The sequence below is a fragment of the Benincasa hispida genome, chromosome 2, assembly GCF_027475165.1.
Source record: "Benincasa hispida cultivar pf3 chromosome 2, pf3_genome.v1.1, whole genome shotgun sequence".
Classification (NCBI taxonomy): Eukaryota; Viridiplantae; Streptophyta; class Magnoliopsida; order Cucurbitales; family Cucurbitaceae; genus Benincasa; species Benincasa hispida.
Window position 1 is genome coordinate 51471612 of NC_143479.1, and position 19392 is coordinate 51491003.

Consider the following 19392-nt stretch of genomic DNA (forward strand, 5'->3'; position numbering starts at 1 on the left):
CAATTTGAAATTTTTTATTTTTTAAATATTTTATCCTTTTAGATATTTCATCTTTTTAATTTTCATGTGATTTTGTTGAGGTTGGTGGTTCTTAAGCCCAGTGAATGACCGAGAAAACATAGTAAATTCTCATGCATAATTTCAGAAAATAGTTTTATCTGAAATATAAACTTTTGCAGCATAAATAATTTCCAAGCGTAATGTATATAAAACTGTTTTAAACATAAAACAGTAAAATCATTTCTCAAATCAAAGTACTGTATATCTGGTAAAATAATCCCAACACTAACTACTAGTCTAGAGAGAACCCTTTTGCTCAATCTCTGACTTTATTCACCTGTGGCCACACTAAGTACCTTCACACATTTGGTACTACTGCTCAGATACTTTATCCTTGTACTTCAGTATCGAGCTACTAGGATACCTTCTCCAACGTACTTCAGTATCCCATTGGCTTGGTACCTTCTCAAACGTACTTCAGTAGTAATAGATACCTTCTCCTTGTACTTCAGTATCTAGTTGGGTGGATGCCTTCTCTTTGTACTTTGGCATCGCATTTTACCAAAACTATTTATAAACAACTTTTCTCTTTAAAGCATGTACAGTATAATACATATACAACATGGCTTTAAAGATGATAATGCATGCTGGATAAAATCAACATATGTAAATAGTTTTTCAACAATATGCATGCGTTCAAATCACAATTCAAACTTGCTTGGAAACCACTTTATAAAACTAGTAGGCATGAGAATTATTTTCGCAAACATGCTTTCTGTAAAATGTTTGTAATCAAAACAGTTTAAAAAATTTTTAGTTCGAAAACATTTTAGCCACTCACCTTGAACTCTTAAGAACTTTTCACTCTAGTAGTTTCTTGGGTCCCTTTTTCACCCCTAGAATCCAGATTCAATTTACAACTTAGATTACTTATAGTTACGAACCTTATTTAAAAATACTTCCTTCTACAAACTTATTCTAAGATGTCTTAGGAATCTTACCCTAAACTTTCAGCTCATAATTCCTCGTGGTTTGGGCGGAATCTAAAAATATTCAAGACTGGCTCAGACTGATCCGACAGTCTGACCCTTCTGCCTTCTTCTCAACCTCCAGCCCAGTTCCTTTAAGCCTTTTCCTCCGGCACCCCTACTCTGAAAACTAGACTTCCAGAGCTTCCAGATGGCTTTAGAATCACTCCAAACGCACGAGTATATTGGAAGATCTTCTCATCCAAAATTGACACATTCCTCTGAACCCTCACTGCTCTCTACTTTCTCTAAGAAATTTATGATTTTTGTGTGATTTGAAAATGAAATCCCAACTCCATATTTATAGGCATTCAAATTGCTCGTGGGATTGACAGCACCTACTTGGCTACATCGCCAAATGTTTAATCCTCCCTTTATCAACGTAAGCTGACTTCATCTTGGTTCAATGTGTTCTTCCCAAACGCATCCAACACAATTTCTTAGGGTTTAAGAATTTCTCTTAATCAGACACCTAGATTTTAATTGACATTTGCCCTTACGTCTTCAAGCTTTGTTTGTATTCAAATTAGGGTTTTTACATGCATAATCCACCCCAACGCGTCTAAATACATTGCCCAGAAGCTTGCTCAGCCGTTCAATGCATAGGCGAGGCGTGGGCGTGACGTTCGAATCGAACAAAGCAAGGCTAGCATAGGTGCTCTCGCTCTTTTCGTTCTCGGCAGTTCGCTCTTTCCCACTTTCTCGCTAGTCTCGCTCTCTCCAGCAATCTCGCTGGTCTTGCTCTCTCCAATCTCACTCTCCTTCTCGCTCTCTCCAGCTTTAACTTTTCTCTCCACTCTCGCTCTCTCCAGCTTTCTCGCTGGTCTCGCTCTCTCCCATCTTCTATCCAATATCGCTCTCTCCCATCTTCTATCCAATATCGCTCTCTCCCATTTCCTCTCCAATCTCGCTCTCTCCCATTTCCTCTCCAATCTCGCTGGTCTCAATCTCAATGATCTCGCTCTCAACGATCTCGTTGATCTCACTCTCAACCATCTCGCTCTTAGCTACTGCGAACGTTGTTCTCCGTACACGTTTGCTCACCATTTTGATGATACCTTTACACGGATTTTCCAAATTTTTCCAAAGTAATTTCCCATATTTTTCGCATTTCACATAAATTTCATTTTTTTCTCAGTCCTTTAGCCATAACGCATTTCACATAACTTCTCTATACTTAGCCGAAATTTCACAAACTCAATTTCCATATTTTTCTTTTCAAATCCCCATCCCTTCTTCACCATTTCATACTAACTTTCTCATCAACCTACTCAACTTATTTATACAAATTTAAATAGAGACACACAATTAAGTGGAAAATTAAGACAATTTAAATAAGAAAACACACTTAAGTGTAAAATTGGGATTCAAGGTTCACAGTTTTACTATACCTTGCTCCATTGGAGGACTGTACATCACGCAAGCATTGTGTGACCTTGGAGCCAGCATCAACTTCATGCCTCTGTCAGTTTTTAAGCAGCTGAATGGGGGGCAACTTGCACCCACGACCATGACTCTCCAACAACAAATAGATCTCTGGTGCATCCAGAGGGGAAGGTGAAGGATGTACTGGTTACAATAGATAAATTTATATTACCATCCGACTTTATCATCTTAGATTACGAAGCCGACAAGGATGTGCCCATCATCCTGGGGCGGCCATTTTTATCAACAGGTCATGCTCAGATTGATGTGCACAAATGAGAGATTACCTTGAGCATGAATGGATAGAAGCTCAAGTTCGACATCATCTGTGCCATGAAGTATCCTGACGAAGAAGACCTGAATGAATCTGACGACGACCAGAGTTTGAATGAAGAAGAAAAGCCTAACGATGAAAACGAAGATGAGGATGCGAGTGCATCCATTGTTGCATGTAATGCAATCATAAAAAAACAAACAAGGAAGATGAGATGATCGAAACCTAAGAAGAATAGCCAACAGTAAAAGAAGAAAGAAAAACAATGAAGCCGTCCTTAAAACAATCACCAATAATAGAGCTAAAGACCCTACCTAACCACCTAAAGTATGCATTTCTGGGGCAAAATGAAAAGCTACCGGTAATTATTTCCTCTGAACTTAATGAAGATCAAGAGAATGCATTGATGAGCATTCTGAGAAAATATGTGCGAGCAATTGGCTGAACGCTCGCAGACATTCGAGGAATTAGCCCTGCATACTGTATGCATAAAATTCGTCTCGAAGAAAACCATAAAGGATCGATCGAACATCAGTGCAGACTCAACCCTGCAATGAAAGAGGTCGTTAAGAAGGAGATAATCAAGTGGTTAGATGCGGGCATCATTTATTTGATTGCAGATAGCACGTGGGTCAGCCCTGTGCAGTGCATGCCGAAAAAAGGTAGGATGACGGTAGTCCCCAATGCAAATAATGAGCTGATATCGCAAAGAACCGTCACTAGATGGCATATTTTCATGAACTATCGCAAGCTGAATGCGACAACAAAGAAAGAGCATTTCTCTTTACCTTTCATTGACCAAATGTTGGATCGGCTAGCTGGAAATGACTTCTACTGCTTTCTGGATGGGTATGCCAGTTATAATCAAATCATGATTGCTCCCGATGATCAGAAAAAGACCACATTCACCTGTCTATATGGAACTTTTGCTTTTTGCCGCATGTCGTTCGACCTCTGCAATACGCCGAGCACTTTCCAAAGGTGCATGATGGCCATCTTTTCAGCATATCTTAAACACTCTATTGAAATAATCATGGATGACTTCTCTGTATATGGGCACACATACGAAGTCTGTCTTGCCAACCTGGAGAAGATATTGAAAAGATGTGAGGAGACGAATCTCATACTGAACTAGGAGAAATGCCATTTTATGGTGAAGGAGGGCATTGTGCTAGGACATAAGGTATCTCGGGACGGGTTGGAGGTGGACAAGGCAAAACTTGAAGCAATTGAAAAACTCCCACCTCCAACAAGTGTAAAGGTTGTAAGAAGTTTCTTGGGGCATGCCGGATTTTACAGACGTTTTGTCAAGGACTTTTCAAAAATAGCACGACCGCTGAGTGCGTTGATGGAGGCTGACAGAAAATTTGACTTTGACGACAATTGCCTCAACACATTTAGGATTTTGAAGATGCATTGACGACCGTGCCCGTGTTAATTGCTCCAGTTTGGACACTTCCCTTTGAATTAATGTGCGATGCGAGTAGGTATGCGATGGGAGCAGTACTGGCACAGAAGAGAAAAACAACATTACATCTAATCACATACACGAGTAAAACTTTGAATCCTGCTCAAACTAACTACACCACCACAGAAAAAGAGTTGCTTGCGGTAATTTTTACATTGGAGAAATTTAGAGCATATTTGCTGGGAACAAAAGTACTCATCTACACTGCCACTTAACGATAAAATATTTGATGAAAAAGAAGGACGCGAAGCCGAGGTTGATCAGATGGGTTCTCCTCCTCCAGGAATTTGATATAGAAATAATTGATCGCAAGGAGACGGAGAACCAAGTTGTGGATCACTTATCCAGGTTGGAAAATCTGGAGGTTGGCCGCAATCAGTCAGAGGTGAGTGCGGTGTTCCCAGACGAGTAGCTATTTCACATTGAATAATTGCCATGATACGCAGACGTGGTGAATTATCTGGTTTGCGAGCAATTCCCCGAATATTACACCGACCACCAAAGGAGGCGGCTCAAGCATGAATGCAGATCATATTTTTGGGATGAGCCAAATCTGTATAAGAAGGGGGCAGACCAGATTCTGCGACTATGTGTACCGAATGCTGCTCAACAATGCATATTATCGCAATGTCATGATTCACCATATGGTGGGCACTTTGGAGGATAGCGCACCGTAGCTAAAGTATTACAAAGTGGCTACTATTGGCTAACACTGTTTAAGGATGAAATTGACTACGTGACGAAGTGTGACCGGTGCTAGTGCACGGGTAACATTTCGTGGAAACATGCGATGCCTATGAACACCATTTTGGAACTTTAGTTGTTCGACATCTAGAGCATTGATTTCATGGGACCATTCCCACCATCAAATGGTCAAAATTATATTTTGCTAGCCGTTGACTACATGTCCAAGTGGGTAGAAGCAGTGGCATACGCCGCAAGTGATGCAGCGGTAGTCTCTAAATTCCTGAAAAAAAATATTTTCACTCGTTTTGGCACTCCACGTGCCATAATAAGTGCCGAAGGCTCCCACTTTATCAATCACACTGTCAAAGAATTGCTGCGCAAATATAATATCCTCCATAAAGTGGCTACCGCATACCATCCGCAAACGAATGGTCAGGCTGAAGTGTCCAACCGAGAGATCAAGTTGATACTGGAGAAGGTGGTAAAGCCTTCGCGAAAGGATTGGGCAACAAAGCTCGACGATACGTTGTGGGCATACTGGAGTACCTATAAGACACCCATAGGTATGTCCCCGTATGCGTTGGTATTTGGTAAAGCATGTCATTTATCGCTGGAGTTGGAACACAAAGCGCTGTGGGCGGTGAAAAAGCTAAGCTTTGACTTAAAGACAGTGGGAGAAGCGAGAAAAGTTCAATTGGTCGAACTGGAGGAATGAAGAATTAACGCATATGAGAATGCAAAGATCTACAAGGAGCGCGCAAAGCGCTGGCACGACAAACAAATATGCGGCAAGTCAGGCAGAAGGTCTTACTATTTAACTCACGACTACGGCTCTTCCCTGGGAAATTAAAGTCACATTGGTCTGGACCATTCATAGTCCAAAAGGTATTCCTGCATGGCACGGTCGAGTTATCTAATGATGACGGAACCAACAAATTCAAAGTTAATGGGCAACGAGTGAAAGTGTATCTCGGAGAAGGCTGACATCACAAAGTCGACTCCATGGACCTGAGAAACTCTAAATGAGACAGAAGTGGGTGGTCCCTACGCTATTAGGAAATTTAAATTCATCAGGGATGCAAGTTTTGTGAATTATCCATTGAAATCCTGAAATCTTAAACTTATCTCTACTTCTTAGTATTATCATTTCACTATTTTTTTATCTATAAAAAAAAAAAAAAAAGCAATCGTGCTGAACGATTGCGGTAAGCAATTTTGTTAACTCTGTTTTTTTTAATATTATTTGACCCTCTCGATGTTTTTCTTGTAACGATCAAGGTGAACGATTGTGGAGGCACTACATGAAGACGCAATTACTTAATCTTGTCACCGCAATCCAAAGAAAGTAGATCGCCGCAAAGCAGGATGCGTCAACAAATAATGCGGGCGACAACGCAAATTTGGGGGTTGTATCTTTCCTTGACTTTATTCCAAATTTTGCACTATCGCATCGCATTTTACTTTTGAATGTTTTATCACCGCATCCTCTTTGGTTACCGCAATCATTTAAACATTGATCAATTTAGTAAGTCACCGCATGCTTTCTCTTTACCAATTATGATTTCAATGATGAAACACATGCTTCTATTTTTTTCGTATACACTAGAGTCAACTTAATTTTAGGACAGTCACCTCATGAAATATTTCTAGAAGTTAGTGGTTTGCTAGCTTTCTTTCAAACTAACCCTTTACGGAGCTTCCTAAGCACATCACAGGACTTCTTTCAATCTTTTGGCAATGAGGACATTGCCGCATTTTAAATTTGGGGGTGAGATATTTATTTTCGACCTTGCTATTTCTAGCTTTGCTTAAAAAAATCATCATAACGTTGCGATCAGATCTTACTCGTTGTTGGATGTCTGCATGACACACGTGGGGGCAAGCCAAAACGAAGGTAGGAATTGTGATCAATGCATAAATAAATGACCGCAACTCTACTGCCGAGTAGGTATGAGTTTAGTATGAGAAAGAGCGCCTTGCTCGTAGTTGGATGTCCGTATGACACACGTGGGGGCAAACCAAAACGAAGGCGAGGCACTTGGAATCAACGCAAGATTAGAGAAAAATAATAATGTCTAAAAGAAGCAAGGATAAAAATCATTTAACACCCAAGTGAAAAAGTTTTTTTGAAATAAATCATGCAATATCCTGGAATCTAGTAAAGTCTTTTTGAAGGATAAACTTGCGGTCACTAAATTTTAGAAATATTTTAAGGAGAGACCTAAATAAGAATTAAGAAAATTTTGGTGCATAGGATTTGAATGAGGTATCCTTGAGAAATCTAGGAAAAGAGATTACAGTCGATTTTCTAAAGGAAATCTTTAGCTTATGCTTAAGGACAATTATTGTTTAAATTTGGGGGTGTGATAATGGGCAGAAATGCACGTTATTGCAGTGCTAAGTTATTAAATAATGAAGGTTTGTGTTGATAAAATATATATAATTGCGTCCAAAAAGCATTAAGTTCATAATATTACGGTCGTAGGCGTCCATTGCATGAAAGCAGTTAACTTATGTATTTTTGTGCAAAATATGTGTTGACGCAAGGTGGAAAATGCGATCACAAGAAATCAACGGTCGAACGCAGCATTATCGCAAGGCTTTGTGGTGATTTGCGCTCGCAATTATCTGCTAAAAAAGGATTGCCGCATAAGGCCGACACAAATTGGTGGACGTATCTGGGTGAAAAACATAACAAATCACGATGGGACAGAAAGCTGATGACAGACGATTCCGAATTAAGTTGACAAGACGTTAACGAACTACGGTAGCAAGTACATTCAACTTTTCGATGGCAAATATTCGGTGCATCAGACAGAGAATTAATGTCATCACATCAGTGCAATCATAAGAGAGAAGCAGCTTTTCACCCCGAAGCTCTATAAATACCGAAGGCAACCTTCAGTGAAGAAGTTCAGACAGTTAGATAATTTTCCCTTAGATAGAAGTAGTTTTTCTTTTAAGGCGGAGCAAGAGAAGGGAAGAGATGCCAGAAGATCGTTCTGGTCAGCTCAAGAGAGAATCCATAGGCGTGGAAAAGCGGAGAGAGGGCCGACTCTCGCGAGAGTGAGACTATCTTTGGAACCGAGTAGAGAAGAACAGTGTAAAAAGCCTTGGGAAGCAAGAGATTGCTACCAGGCTCTTTATTCTCATTTCACATTGTTATTTTGTATTTCAACTCTATATCTATAAAACGGAACTTGCTTATCTACAACTGTTCACTCTCTTAAAAGCACACATGAGTAGCTAAATCCATTGAATGAGTTGAGAAGAACTAAGCTAACATGACCTAGGATCTTCATCACATGCGATTGTCTTGACTTATGTTGCACCCAACACCCCTTTAGAGCTACTCGAGAGAGAGTCTAAAGAAAGAACCTAAGACTTAAGAAAGCTAGGTTAGAATCTAGACTCAGAGAGCAAGATTAGATCTGCATAAGCAAGAGATAGGGACTTAGAGATAAGCTCTGTTTGCCAACATGCATCGCATGCACCCTAGAGATAGGTTATGATATTATGCGGTCACCTTGTTTGTGTGTGTGCCATTTGTCAATGCATAAATAAGAATAGAGGCTTATGTGTAGATCCTATAGACTTATCGCATATAACGCATGCGTTCTAAAACTAGAAGCCATAGCATTTGCGTTGAGAGATGATTTGCTATTGTATGTGTGGTGCATGATGGTATAACATGAACGCATCCTAGGAAGTGTTAGTTGAACCCATTCTCAACCCATTCCCTGCATATTCATCGCATCTTCCATATTATCAACTCTTTTCATAACTCCGCCGCATACATTTATTTTATTACCGCAAAAAAAAACCCAAAAACAACTCTTGATTTATTAGTTACCGCAATGTTTTCTTAAAAATTATCACCGCATACCGTTTTTCCAAGTCCCTGAGTTCGACCTTGGATTTATCAAGAAACTCAGTAGAATTTATACTTGGATTCTGCTGAGAAAACTTGTCGCTCAATATATTTCCATCACCGCAATTCATTTCATAATTTCACCTCATAAAATAACGCATCAATGGTGTCTTGTGTTTTTGTTGTACATTAAGTTTGTTGAAGTTTATGTCTTAAATCTCATGTATCTTGTGGTTTGTAAAGACAAATTACATATTTAATAAAAATAAGTGGTATTCTATTAATGTTTAGACTGCATTAATTCAATTCAATAAACTAAGATCCAAGGTTATATGATGAAACTTAAACATGTATGTGGAGACATACAGGTGGATTGTGTTTAAGTGATAACCTAAATGGTCTATAGTATATGGATGAGGTTGGGTACCTTATCCTGGTGACACTACGTATACGGCTTGCGTTGTAGATGTTACAATTGTTGTAAACTGCTACACTTGATCTAATCCTGATCATTCATGTCGAGACATACAAGCGGGGGTATTCTATACATAGAGTTTGTATAAGACCGGACCGCAAAATGAATAGTCTCTCTTTAAAACACCGTTTCTAGAAGAGACTTACATTTCACTAGGATGACTATAGGTGACTTTCTTAATCCTAAATGAATTGTGAACTTTTGTCTATGAGGGCGATCTTTTGATTTGTATGGGTGAGAGTGGTCAGATTAGCCGACTCAACAAGTCTACCATTTTGGGGACTTATCCGAGTAGGGAGCTAGGAACATAGCTACACAAGATGGAATTCACTCCTTCTCGTCTTTAGGGAAAATAGATAAATTGCTCCCTTATAGCTGTTTTCAGATCTTGAATATTAAAGCCTCAATCTCTCACTGGCCTGAGCGGTGTTAGTTTATAGTTGGACTATAAATTATTTGTTCATTAGAGGGATCAGTGGTATTTAAGGAGTTAGATGTAACTATAGGGGTAAAACGGTAGTTTGACCCAACTGTAGTTACGAGCGATTTGTGAAGATACTCACTGTTAATTAGTTATACCCATGGACACAAAAATATACCTACAATCTAAAGATTGCAGCTTTTGGTCTTTAGTGGAGTGTCCGGTAGTTAATGAATATTGATTAATTTAATTAAAGAGTTTAATTAATTAATTTCATATCATTGGAGCTTCTAATTTGTAGGTTCATAAGGTCCCTTTGTTAGCTCATTAAAGGAAAAAAGGAATGATTTTAATTGTTCAAATCAATTCATGGAATAACATATTAATGAGATTAATATGATATGGTTAATTATATATCTGATCTATAATTAAGAGAACTATTCGAATAGGATTCAAGTATCAAATTCTTATGAATTTAATTCATAAAGAACTAATTAATTAATTTTGAGTGGTGGAGACAAATAAATATATGATGTTTATTAATTAATTAAATATATATTAAATTAGATTTAATATGATTATTTAATTAATGGCTTAATTAATTAAATAATGGTTATTTAGTTAAATTAGCCCTAAGGGAATTTTGGAAGGCTATGAAGAAAGTGTCCATATAAATTCATATTTTTGCCCAAATTAGTGTAAGTGATTTTCATTTGATGAAACTCTAGCCTCCAAATCATTTTCCTCTCAAAATTTATCTTCTCCATATTCACTATTCTTCTTCCTCAACCAAGGTCTGAGAGACTACTCTTCTCCCTTGGATTCTTAGAGAATAATAATGTCTCACTTACGATGGTGTCTATTGTTCGTTGGAGAATCATTCCAGAGAAGACGACGAGGAAATCGTGAAAAGATTGGGATTGGATGAAGGTATGCGATATTCTTCTTTCCCTTTTCTTTCTCTCTTCTAAGTATGCTGATATGAATGTTTATCCCTTGTTTGCTTCTGTTTCTGTATTGATTTTGTTTCATTTAAACCGAAAAAGTCGAAATGCAAGGCGTTCACACGCTTCTGCTCAGGATTCGATCCCTTCAGAGTTCAAGAGGGAAAAGGTCGTGCAGAGAAGTTCCAAGTCGTTCATGAATTTGCAAAGAAGAATTACGTGAAGAAAAGTCTAGAAAGGTTAGTTATTTTCTTTCCCTTTTCTCCTAAAAAAGCATGTTGTATAATTAAATTTTTTATCCTGTTCCCATTGGCTTTTTTCTATGTTTTTTAGTTTTCAAAATTGATTAACACTGGCACTGCATTCATACGCTTCCGCCAAGGAGTTCAATTCCTTCCGATTTTACCTTTGTTCTTTTTTATCTTCTATTTCTAGATTGTTTTCAGACATATCTTATCTATTTTGGTCACTTAAAAGATACTTGGTTTACTCTTGATCTGACATTAATGGAGCTTCATAGATGAAAAGAGAACAAGAGCTGTCATAAACTTAAAAAGGAGAATAATCTAATGTGTAGCCAAGAGTGGGAGAAGATTGGTTTATTAGGAACCGTTCTAATTTCTATTGTCTATTTTAATTTGTTTTGATTTGAATCTTAAATTTTTTAATAATTTTAGGTTTAAGATCAACAATCTTATCGGAGATTATTTAGGGAAATTATTTCAAATGATAAGATTGTTGAAAATATTTACAAGATAGAGCAAAATTTTAGAACTATCAATAATATCAGCGTCTATCAATATCACTGATGGACATCGATAGAAGTTTGATAGTTCTAAAATTTTTCTATATTTTGTAAATATTTTGATTTATTTTTTTATATTTGAAAACAACCCATTATTTTATTCATATATTAGATTTGAATAATATCTAAATATATCGCTTGATTATTTATCTCATAAAAATAATGTTAACTATTTTTCATAACGTGCATTTCAATTTAGTCATTTGTCATTAACCCTTTATTGAAAGTCCTATACTTTTTGTATTAGTAATTTGGAATCTATCAAGACTGTCGTACTTATATATCAACAATTTTCCCATTGAATTAATTTAGGTTTGTTTGTTCCAACATTCTAATATATTATGAATCATAATGAAGATAAAATAAAATATTAAAAGAAAACAATACAAGTGAGAATGAAAGTAGTCTTCTCGAAAAATATAGAACTCAGATATAATCATTTGTAAAAATACACAATAATATAACATAAATTCAAATTTAAAACAAACACAATAATACATTTGATAACACTCTCCAACATAAGAATTTATACAATATAATTAACTCAATCCGTTGATTATGATTTCAAATATTCCATCGAATATGATAGGTACTTGCATTAATATAAATATTAAAAATAGAATCTTTAATATGCGAGTGGTGGAGGCAGTAAGACGTAATAGTATGAAGAAGGTTGGAACTTTGTTGGTGGAGGACATGACTCTTAATAATATGGGAGAGGTGGTGACGGATATGAAGGGGGTGAAGGTGGTAGTGGAGATTTGCAAATATATGAAAGAGGTGGTGATGGAGATGGTGGAGGTGGTGAGTTATAATAGCATGGAGGAGGTGATAGAGGAGATAGAGGTGGAGGACATTAGTAAACATATGGAGGAGGTGGTGATGGGGATGGAGGAGGGGGAGACTTATAGATGTAAGGAGGTGGTGGAGATGGTGAAGGTGGTGGAGGAGATTTGTAAACATATGGAGGTGGAGAAGATGGAGATGGAGGAGGGGGAGACTTATAAACATAAGAAGGTGGTGGAGATGGAGATGGTGGAGGCGGTGATTTGTAAACATATGGAGGAGGTGGCGATGGAGATGGTGGAGGGGGAGATTTATAGATGTAAGGAGGTGGTGGGGATGGTGATGGTGGTGGGGGAGACTTATAGATATAAGGAGGTGGTGGAGATGGTGACGGTGGTGGAGGAGATTTGTAAACATATGGAGGAGGTGGAGATGGAGACGGTGGAGGGGGAGACTTATAGACATAAGGAGGTGGTGGAGATGGTGATGGTAGTGGAGGAGATTTGTAAATGTATGGAGGCGGTGGAGATGGAGATGGGGGTGGGGGTGATTTGTAAACATACGGAGGAGGCGGGATGGAGAAGGTGGGGTGGAGATTTATAAATGTAAGGAGGTGGTGGGGATGATGATGGTGGTGGAGGAGATTTGTAAACATATGGAGGGGGTGGAGATGGAGATGGTGGAGGGGGAGACTTATAGACATAAGGAGGTGGTGGAGATGGTGATGGTGGTGGAGGAGATTTGTAAATGTATGGAGGTGGTGGAGATGGAGATGGTGGTGGGGGTGATTTATAAACATATGGAGGAGGTGGTGATGGAGAAGGTGGGGGTGGAGATTTATAAATGTAAGGAGGTGGTGGGAATGGTGATGGTGGTGAAGGAGATTTGTAAACATATGGAGAGGGTGGAGATGGAGACGGTGGAGGGGGAGACTTATAGACATAAGGAGGTGGTGGAGATGGTGATGATGGTGGAGGAGATTTGTAAATGTATGGAGGTGGTGGAGATAGAGACGGTGGAGGGGGAGACTTATAGACATAAGGAGGTGGTGGAGATGGTGATGGTGGTGGAGGAGATTTGTAAACATATGGAGGAGGTGGAGATGGAGACGGCGGAGGGGGAGACTTATAGACATAAGGAGGCGGTGGAGATAGTGATGGTGGTGGAGGAGATTTGTAAACATATGGAGGCGGTGGCGATGGAGATGGTGGAGGGGGAGATTTATAGATGTAAGGAGGTGGTGGGGATGGTGATGGTGGTGGAGGAGATTTGTAAACATATGGAGGTGGTGGGGAGGGAGACGGTGGAGGGGGAGACTTATAGACATAAGGAGGTGGTGGAGATGGTGATGGTGGTGGAGGAGATTTGTAAATGTATGGAGGCGGTGGAGATGGAGATGGTGGTGGAGGTGATTTATAAACATACGGAGGAGGCGGTGATGGAGAAGGTGAGGGTGGAGATTTATAAATGTAAGGAGGTGGTGGCGATGGTGATGGTGGTGGAGGAGATTTGTAAATGTATGGAGGCGGTGGAGATGGAGATGGTGGTGGGGGTGATTTATAAATATACGGAGGAGGCGGTGATGGAGAAGGTGGGGGTGGAGATTTATAAATGTAAGGAGGTGGTGGCGATGGTGATGGTGGTGGAGGAGATTTGTAAACATATGGAGGGGGTGGAGAGGGAGACGGTGGAGGGGGAGACTTATAGACATAAGGAGGTGGTGGAGATGGTGATGGTGGTGGAGGAGATTTGTAAATGTATGGAGGTGGTGGAGATGGAGATGGTGGTGGGGGTGATTTGTAAACATATGGAGGAGGTGGTGATGGAAAAGGTGGGGGTGGAGATTTATAGATGTAAGGAGGTGGTGGGGATGATGATGGTGGTGGAGGAGATTTGTAAACATATGGAGGGGGTGGAGAGGGAGACGGTGGAGGGGGAGACTTATAGACATAAGAAGGTGGTGGAGATGGTGATGGTGGTGGAGGAGATTTGTAAATGTATGGAGGTGGTGGAGATGGAGATGGTGGTGGAGGTGATTTATAAACATATGGAGGAGGTGGTGATGGAGAAGGTGGGGGTGGAGATTTATAAATGTAAGGAGGTGGTGGGAATGGTGATGGTGGTGGAGGAGATTTGTAAACATATGGAGGGGGTGGAGATGGAGACGGTGGAGGGGGAGACTTATAGACATAAGGAGGCGGTTTGGTATGGATGGTGGAGATAGAGTGGTGGAGGAGATTTGTAAACATATGGAGGTGGTGTCGATGAAAATGGTGGAGGGGGAGATTTATAGATGTAAGGAGGTGGTGGGGATGGTGATGGTGGCGGGGGAGATTTATAAACATATGGAGGTGGTGGGGAGGGAAACGGTGGAGGGGGAGACTTATAGATATAAGGAGGTGGTGGAGATGGTGATGGTGGTGGAGGAGATTTATAAATGTATGGAGGCGGTGGAGATGGAGATGGTGGTGGGGGTGATTTGTAAACATACGGAGGAGGCGGTGATGGAGAAGGTGGGGGTGGAGATTTATAAATGTAAGGAGGTGGTGGAGATGGTGTTGGTGGTGGAGGAGATTTGTAAACATATGGAGGGGGTGGAGATGGAGACGGTGGAGGGGGAGACTTATAAACATAAGGAGGTGGTGGAGATGGTGATGGTGGTGGAGGAGATTTGTAAATATACGGAGGCGGTGGAGGGGGAGACTTATAGGCATAAGGAGGCGGTGGAGATGGTGATGGTGGTGGAGGAGATTTGTAAACATATGGAGGCAGTGGAGATGGAGATGGTGGAGGGGGAGACTTATAGACATAAGGAGGTGGTGGAGATGGAGATGGTGGTGGAGGAGACTTGTAAACATATGGAGGTGGTGGAGATGGAGACGATGGAGGGGGAGACTTATAGACATAAGGAGGTGGTGGAGATGGTGATGGTGGTGGTGGAGATGGTGATGGTGGTGGAGGAGATTTGTAAATATATGGAGGCGGTGGAGATGGCGGTGGTGGAGGGGGAGACTTATAGTTATAAGGTGGTGATGGAGATGGTGATGGTGGTGGAGGCGACTTGTAAATATATGGGGGCGGTGGAGATTTATAATGATCTGGTGCTTGTGGTCTCTCACGTGGTGGAGTTGGTGACTTGTATTTATAAGGTGGTGGTAGGGAAGGATATGGTGGAGGTGGAGACTGATAAATGTAAGGTGGTGGAGGTGAAGGCGAAGGTGGTGGTGGTGATTTATAAACGTATGGAGGAGGTGGTGAAGGAGATGGTGGAGGTGGGGACTTGTAATAATAAGGAGGTGGTGGAGAAGGTGATGGTGGAGGTGGTGATTTATAATAGTATGGTGGTGGTGGAGATGGTGATGGTGGTGGTGGTGATTTATAAATGTATGGAGGTGGTGGTGACGGAGAAGGTGGAGGAGGTGACTTATAGACATATGGTGGAGGTGGTGACGGTGAGGGAGGTGGTGGAGATTTGTAATAATATGGTGACGGAGGTGGTGGTGACTTCATTGGCGGAGGTGGTGAACTATAATAATAAGGAGATTGTGGTGGCGGTGGTGAGGCATAAACATAAGGTGTTTTGCCAGCCACTACTGTAGTAGCAAGAAGACATAATGTGACAATCCAAAACATCGGGAGCCAATGTCCCGGTGGTTTTGATATCCTCATCTTTTTCCCTCTACTTTCTCTAATGGAAAAGAGAGAACAAATGTGTTTGAAAAATTATGTTTTGTAACCAAGTTGTAAACTCGTTTTATAGTGAGTATCCTTGACAAAAATAAGTTTTTGTTTAATAGGAAATAAACATCCCAATTGGCTCCAACTAGTTATAACACAATTGTTAAAAATATATTCTGTCAATTGTATGACTTTGAAGCAATTAATAATTTAAAATTTGTATAAAACTCTTCGTTAACAATTCAATGAATAAACCACATTCAAAGTTCAACTCAAAATATGTAGGAAAGCCACCAATAAGAAATTTTTATTCATCCAAATGGCAAATAAAAACAAAGACGTGTTTGGAGAGGTCTTTGTCGGCAAAATAAACCAAAGAAGATTTTAATGTCTCACAAATACAAGGACAAACATACCACTAGCCAACAAAGGGCAAGAAACAATATGTCAAAATCCAAAAAATTTTTAAACATGTTTGATATTGATTCAAAGTCAAACAAATATAATAAAATCAATAATTAAAAAATAATTATATATATGTATATATGAAATGGTATATTTTTATTTTGTTAGTGTTAGGACATGCATAGCACTTTGTTTGAGCTTAAAAAAGAGTTGAATAATACACATGGTAAATTTAGTTTATATCCTTGTATCATTCTAACTATTGTTTTCATTAATCACAAATAAGTTTTTAAGTAAATATTTTTATTCGAAAGATATACTTCGCAATTTGCCGTAATGGAAATGAGAGAATGAACATCATTTTTCCTTATTACTCATTATTAATGATGTTTACGAATAAATTTTAATATATGGATCTCTAAACAAAAATAGGACTTATACGTTTTACTTCATGTCCTCAAAAGGTTAAGAAATGCAATATTTGAAAAAAAAAAATGTATTTCTTAACTTAGATTGTGTGATACTTGTGCTATTATATGTTAACTTGAATATAGCTCAATCAATTAAGGTATATATATCATCGACTAAGAGACTAAATGTTCAAAAATGCCTAAACATATTTAGTAATACAAAATTATTTTGTATATAACTTTATATATTTTCTAACATAACTTAGATGATGCGAAATTCATATCATTAACATTGTCATCATAAACATATAATTCAATTGGCTAAAATACATAACATCACCCATAAGAGATTCAAAATCATATCTTCACATGTTGGATTAAAAAATATATCATATCATTAGATATGTTGATGGTATTCTTATTTAATTGGTAAAGTCAAACCATTCCCATATCATATAAATTTCTAATCATTTTGCTAAGTGAAGTTAGAACTAAAGACATTTCAAAACATTGAATTCGTTTGAAGACATTATTGAATGTCTTAAAATGTTAAGGACCCAATTAGAAAACTAATTGATTGCTTAAGGATATTTTAGTTTCAAATCAATAATAATATACAGTTCTTGTAGTTTGACCCCATTGCATATTTGTCCCTCTTGAGTCTAGAAATGGTTGTTTATATGCATATGATTTGATTATTTGGCAAAATATAACCTTAATCCTAACATGAAATTAAAAAAAAAAAAAAAAGTATAGGTAAGCATTTACAATAATATTAAACCAATTATAAGGTCATATGTTAGGGGAAAAAATGAAAGTGTCTTTATTAAAGTTTTTTTTTTTTCCTTTTATACTCATTTCAACTGTTAGAAAGTGGAGAACAAATTTTCGATATTTAAGATGATAATTAATATTTTATCAATTAAATATAATCGAATTTGTTTATGAGATGATATGTCAACGAGTTGTTGGGAGGAATAAAGCGGAATATTTTCTTTATTATTATTATGCTTAAATAATTCTATTTAGGTCAGTTGGTTTAGATACTTATTTTGTTTTGGAATTGAAGACTTTTTTTCAAAAAATAATATTAATATTTAGAAGGATCATTTTAATCAACAATAAATTTGATGATTGGAATAAATATAAGTCAAAATAAACATAACTCAACAGTAATTGACATGTAATACAAACATAATTCAATAGTAATTGACATGTAATCTTCTCTTTGTGATCAGAGGTTCAAATATTTATACTGTCACTTGTTGTATTGAAAATAATGAGTAAAAAGTTTAAGAACTAAAAATAAAATTTAAACATTGTGTTTGCACAAGATTTCTAGATACATGTATTTCGTGGAGTTGAATTTGTATTTATGTAAACTTATGTGGATGCGGTTCAATCTATAATACTTTATCCTCTTGTTGTTTTTGTTGAATGCGTACGTTTGATTTGATAAAACGGAATGCATGGATGTTCTCGAAGAAGTCTTGAAAGAATATTTGCATCTTAAAAAAACTTTAATTTTTAAGTGTGATTTAGTCTTGAAGAGCTTAGAGAGTCTTTTGCTTGTTTGGAGAATTAAAGTTCTTTTGAGTCTTAAATTTTTTGACATTTCAATTGAAGAAAAACTAATCTACTTATAGAATTCTCAAGTAGACTTTATGAGTTTCGGCTTGGTTGGTCATAGACCTAGCCCTTGACACCAAATAACTGAATTTTGGATCTGGTTGGTCTTTAGACCAAATTAAACTCAATTGGACTTGAGCCCAAATATTAATACTAAGTTGGACCAAATTACTTTAGGAAAAATTTAGGAAATTAGATAATTAATATTTCACAAATTTCTTAAAATTCAGTAATATTTCGTAATAGATTCTCCCTCATCTTTTAATTTCATAATATTTTTAAATAAAAATATATAATATTTCCATATTTTGAAATATCATTAATTGCATTAACTTTCTATCAATAAATTCTTAACATATTTAATTATTTCTTTATTAACATAATTTTTAAATTTTAACTTTGTTTTTGTTATTTATTAATTTCAATTGATATTCATTTAATGTATGATATTTCAAACTAATTTTTCCTTCAATGTAGGAGGTTTTTTTTTTAATTTTTTTTCCTATATTCCTATCTGAAAATTTATCTCTCTCTATTGAGATCTTGAATATACGTTGAATATACTAATAATATATTGAAAATGTAAAATATACATCACATATACTATAATTTATTTTTTAGTGTGTTTACAAATATACTGAAAAATGTAAATATACATCGCATATATTGTTCGATATATAAGATGATATACTGTACAAATTGTTGTTCATTTCTAGAAAATTCTATATAGTAATGTACATATCAAATATACCTTGTTTTCTCATTTGAAGCTTCTTTCCGATTCTTGCTTTCATTTATGAGGCCAACAATTTTCTAATTTTTGGAGAAACTTTTTCTTACTTTGTAGGTTTTGGAAAAAAAAACCATTTCATGGAATTCATAACCACAAGAAATGTCTCTTACATGCTTCTTTTTTGTATTATTATTATTATTATTATTATTATATATATATATATATATATATATATTTAAAAAAGAAACTTAACGGTTAAAGGAGGACTAACAAGGTATATTGGACAAGACTTTTGTGTAAAATAATAGCATATTAACCTATTTGTATAAAAAGTAGGAAAGTTTTGTGTAATT

General features: G+C 37.4%; 1 protein-coding gene across 1 annotated transcript; it reads right to left on the reverse strand.

Annotated features, from left to right (window-relative positions):
• Positions 1–12501: 12501 nt before the first annotated feature.
• Positions 12502–15914, reverse strand: LOC120072114 (uncharacterized). The gene is given in 2 exon segments (XM_090310650.1): positions 12502–14404; positions 14406–15914. Coding segments are annotated over 2 exon segments (3213 nt in total). The 5' UTR covers positions 15854–15914; the 3' UTR covers positions 12502–12639.
• Positions 15915–19392: the final 3478 nt, after the last annotated feature.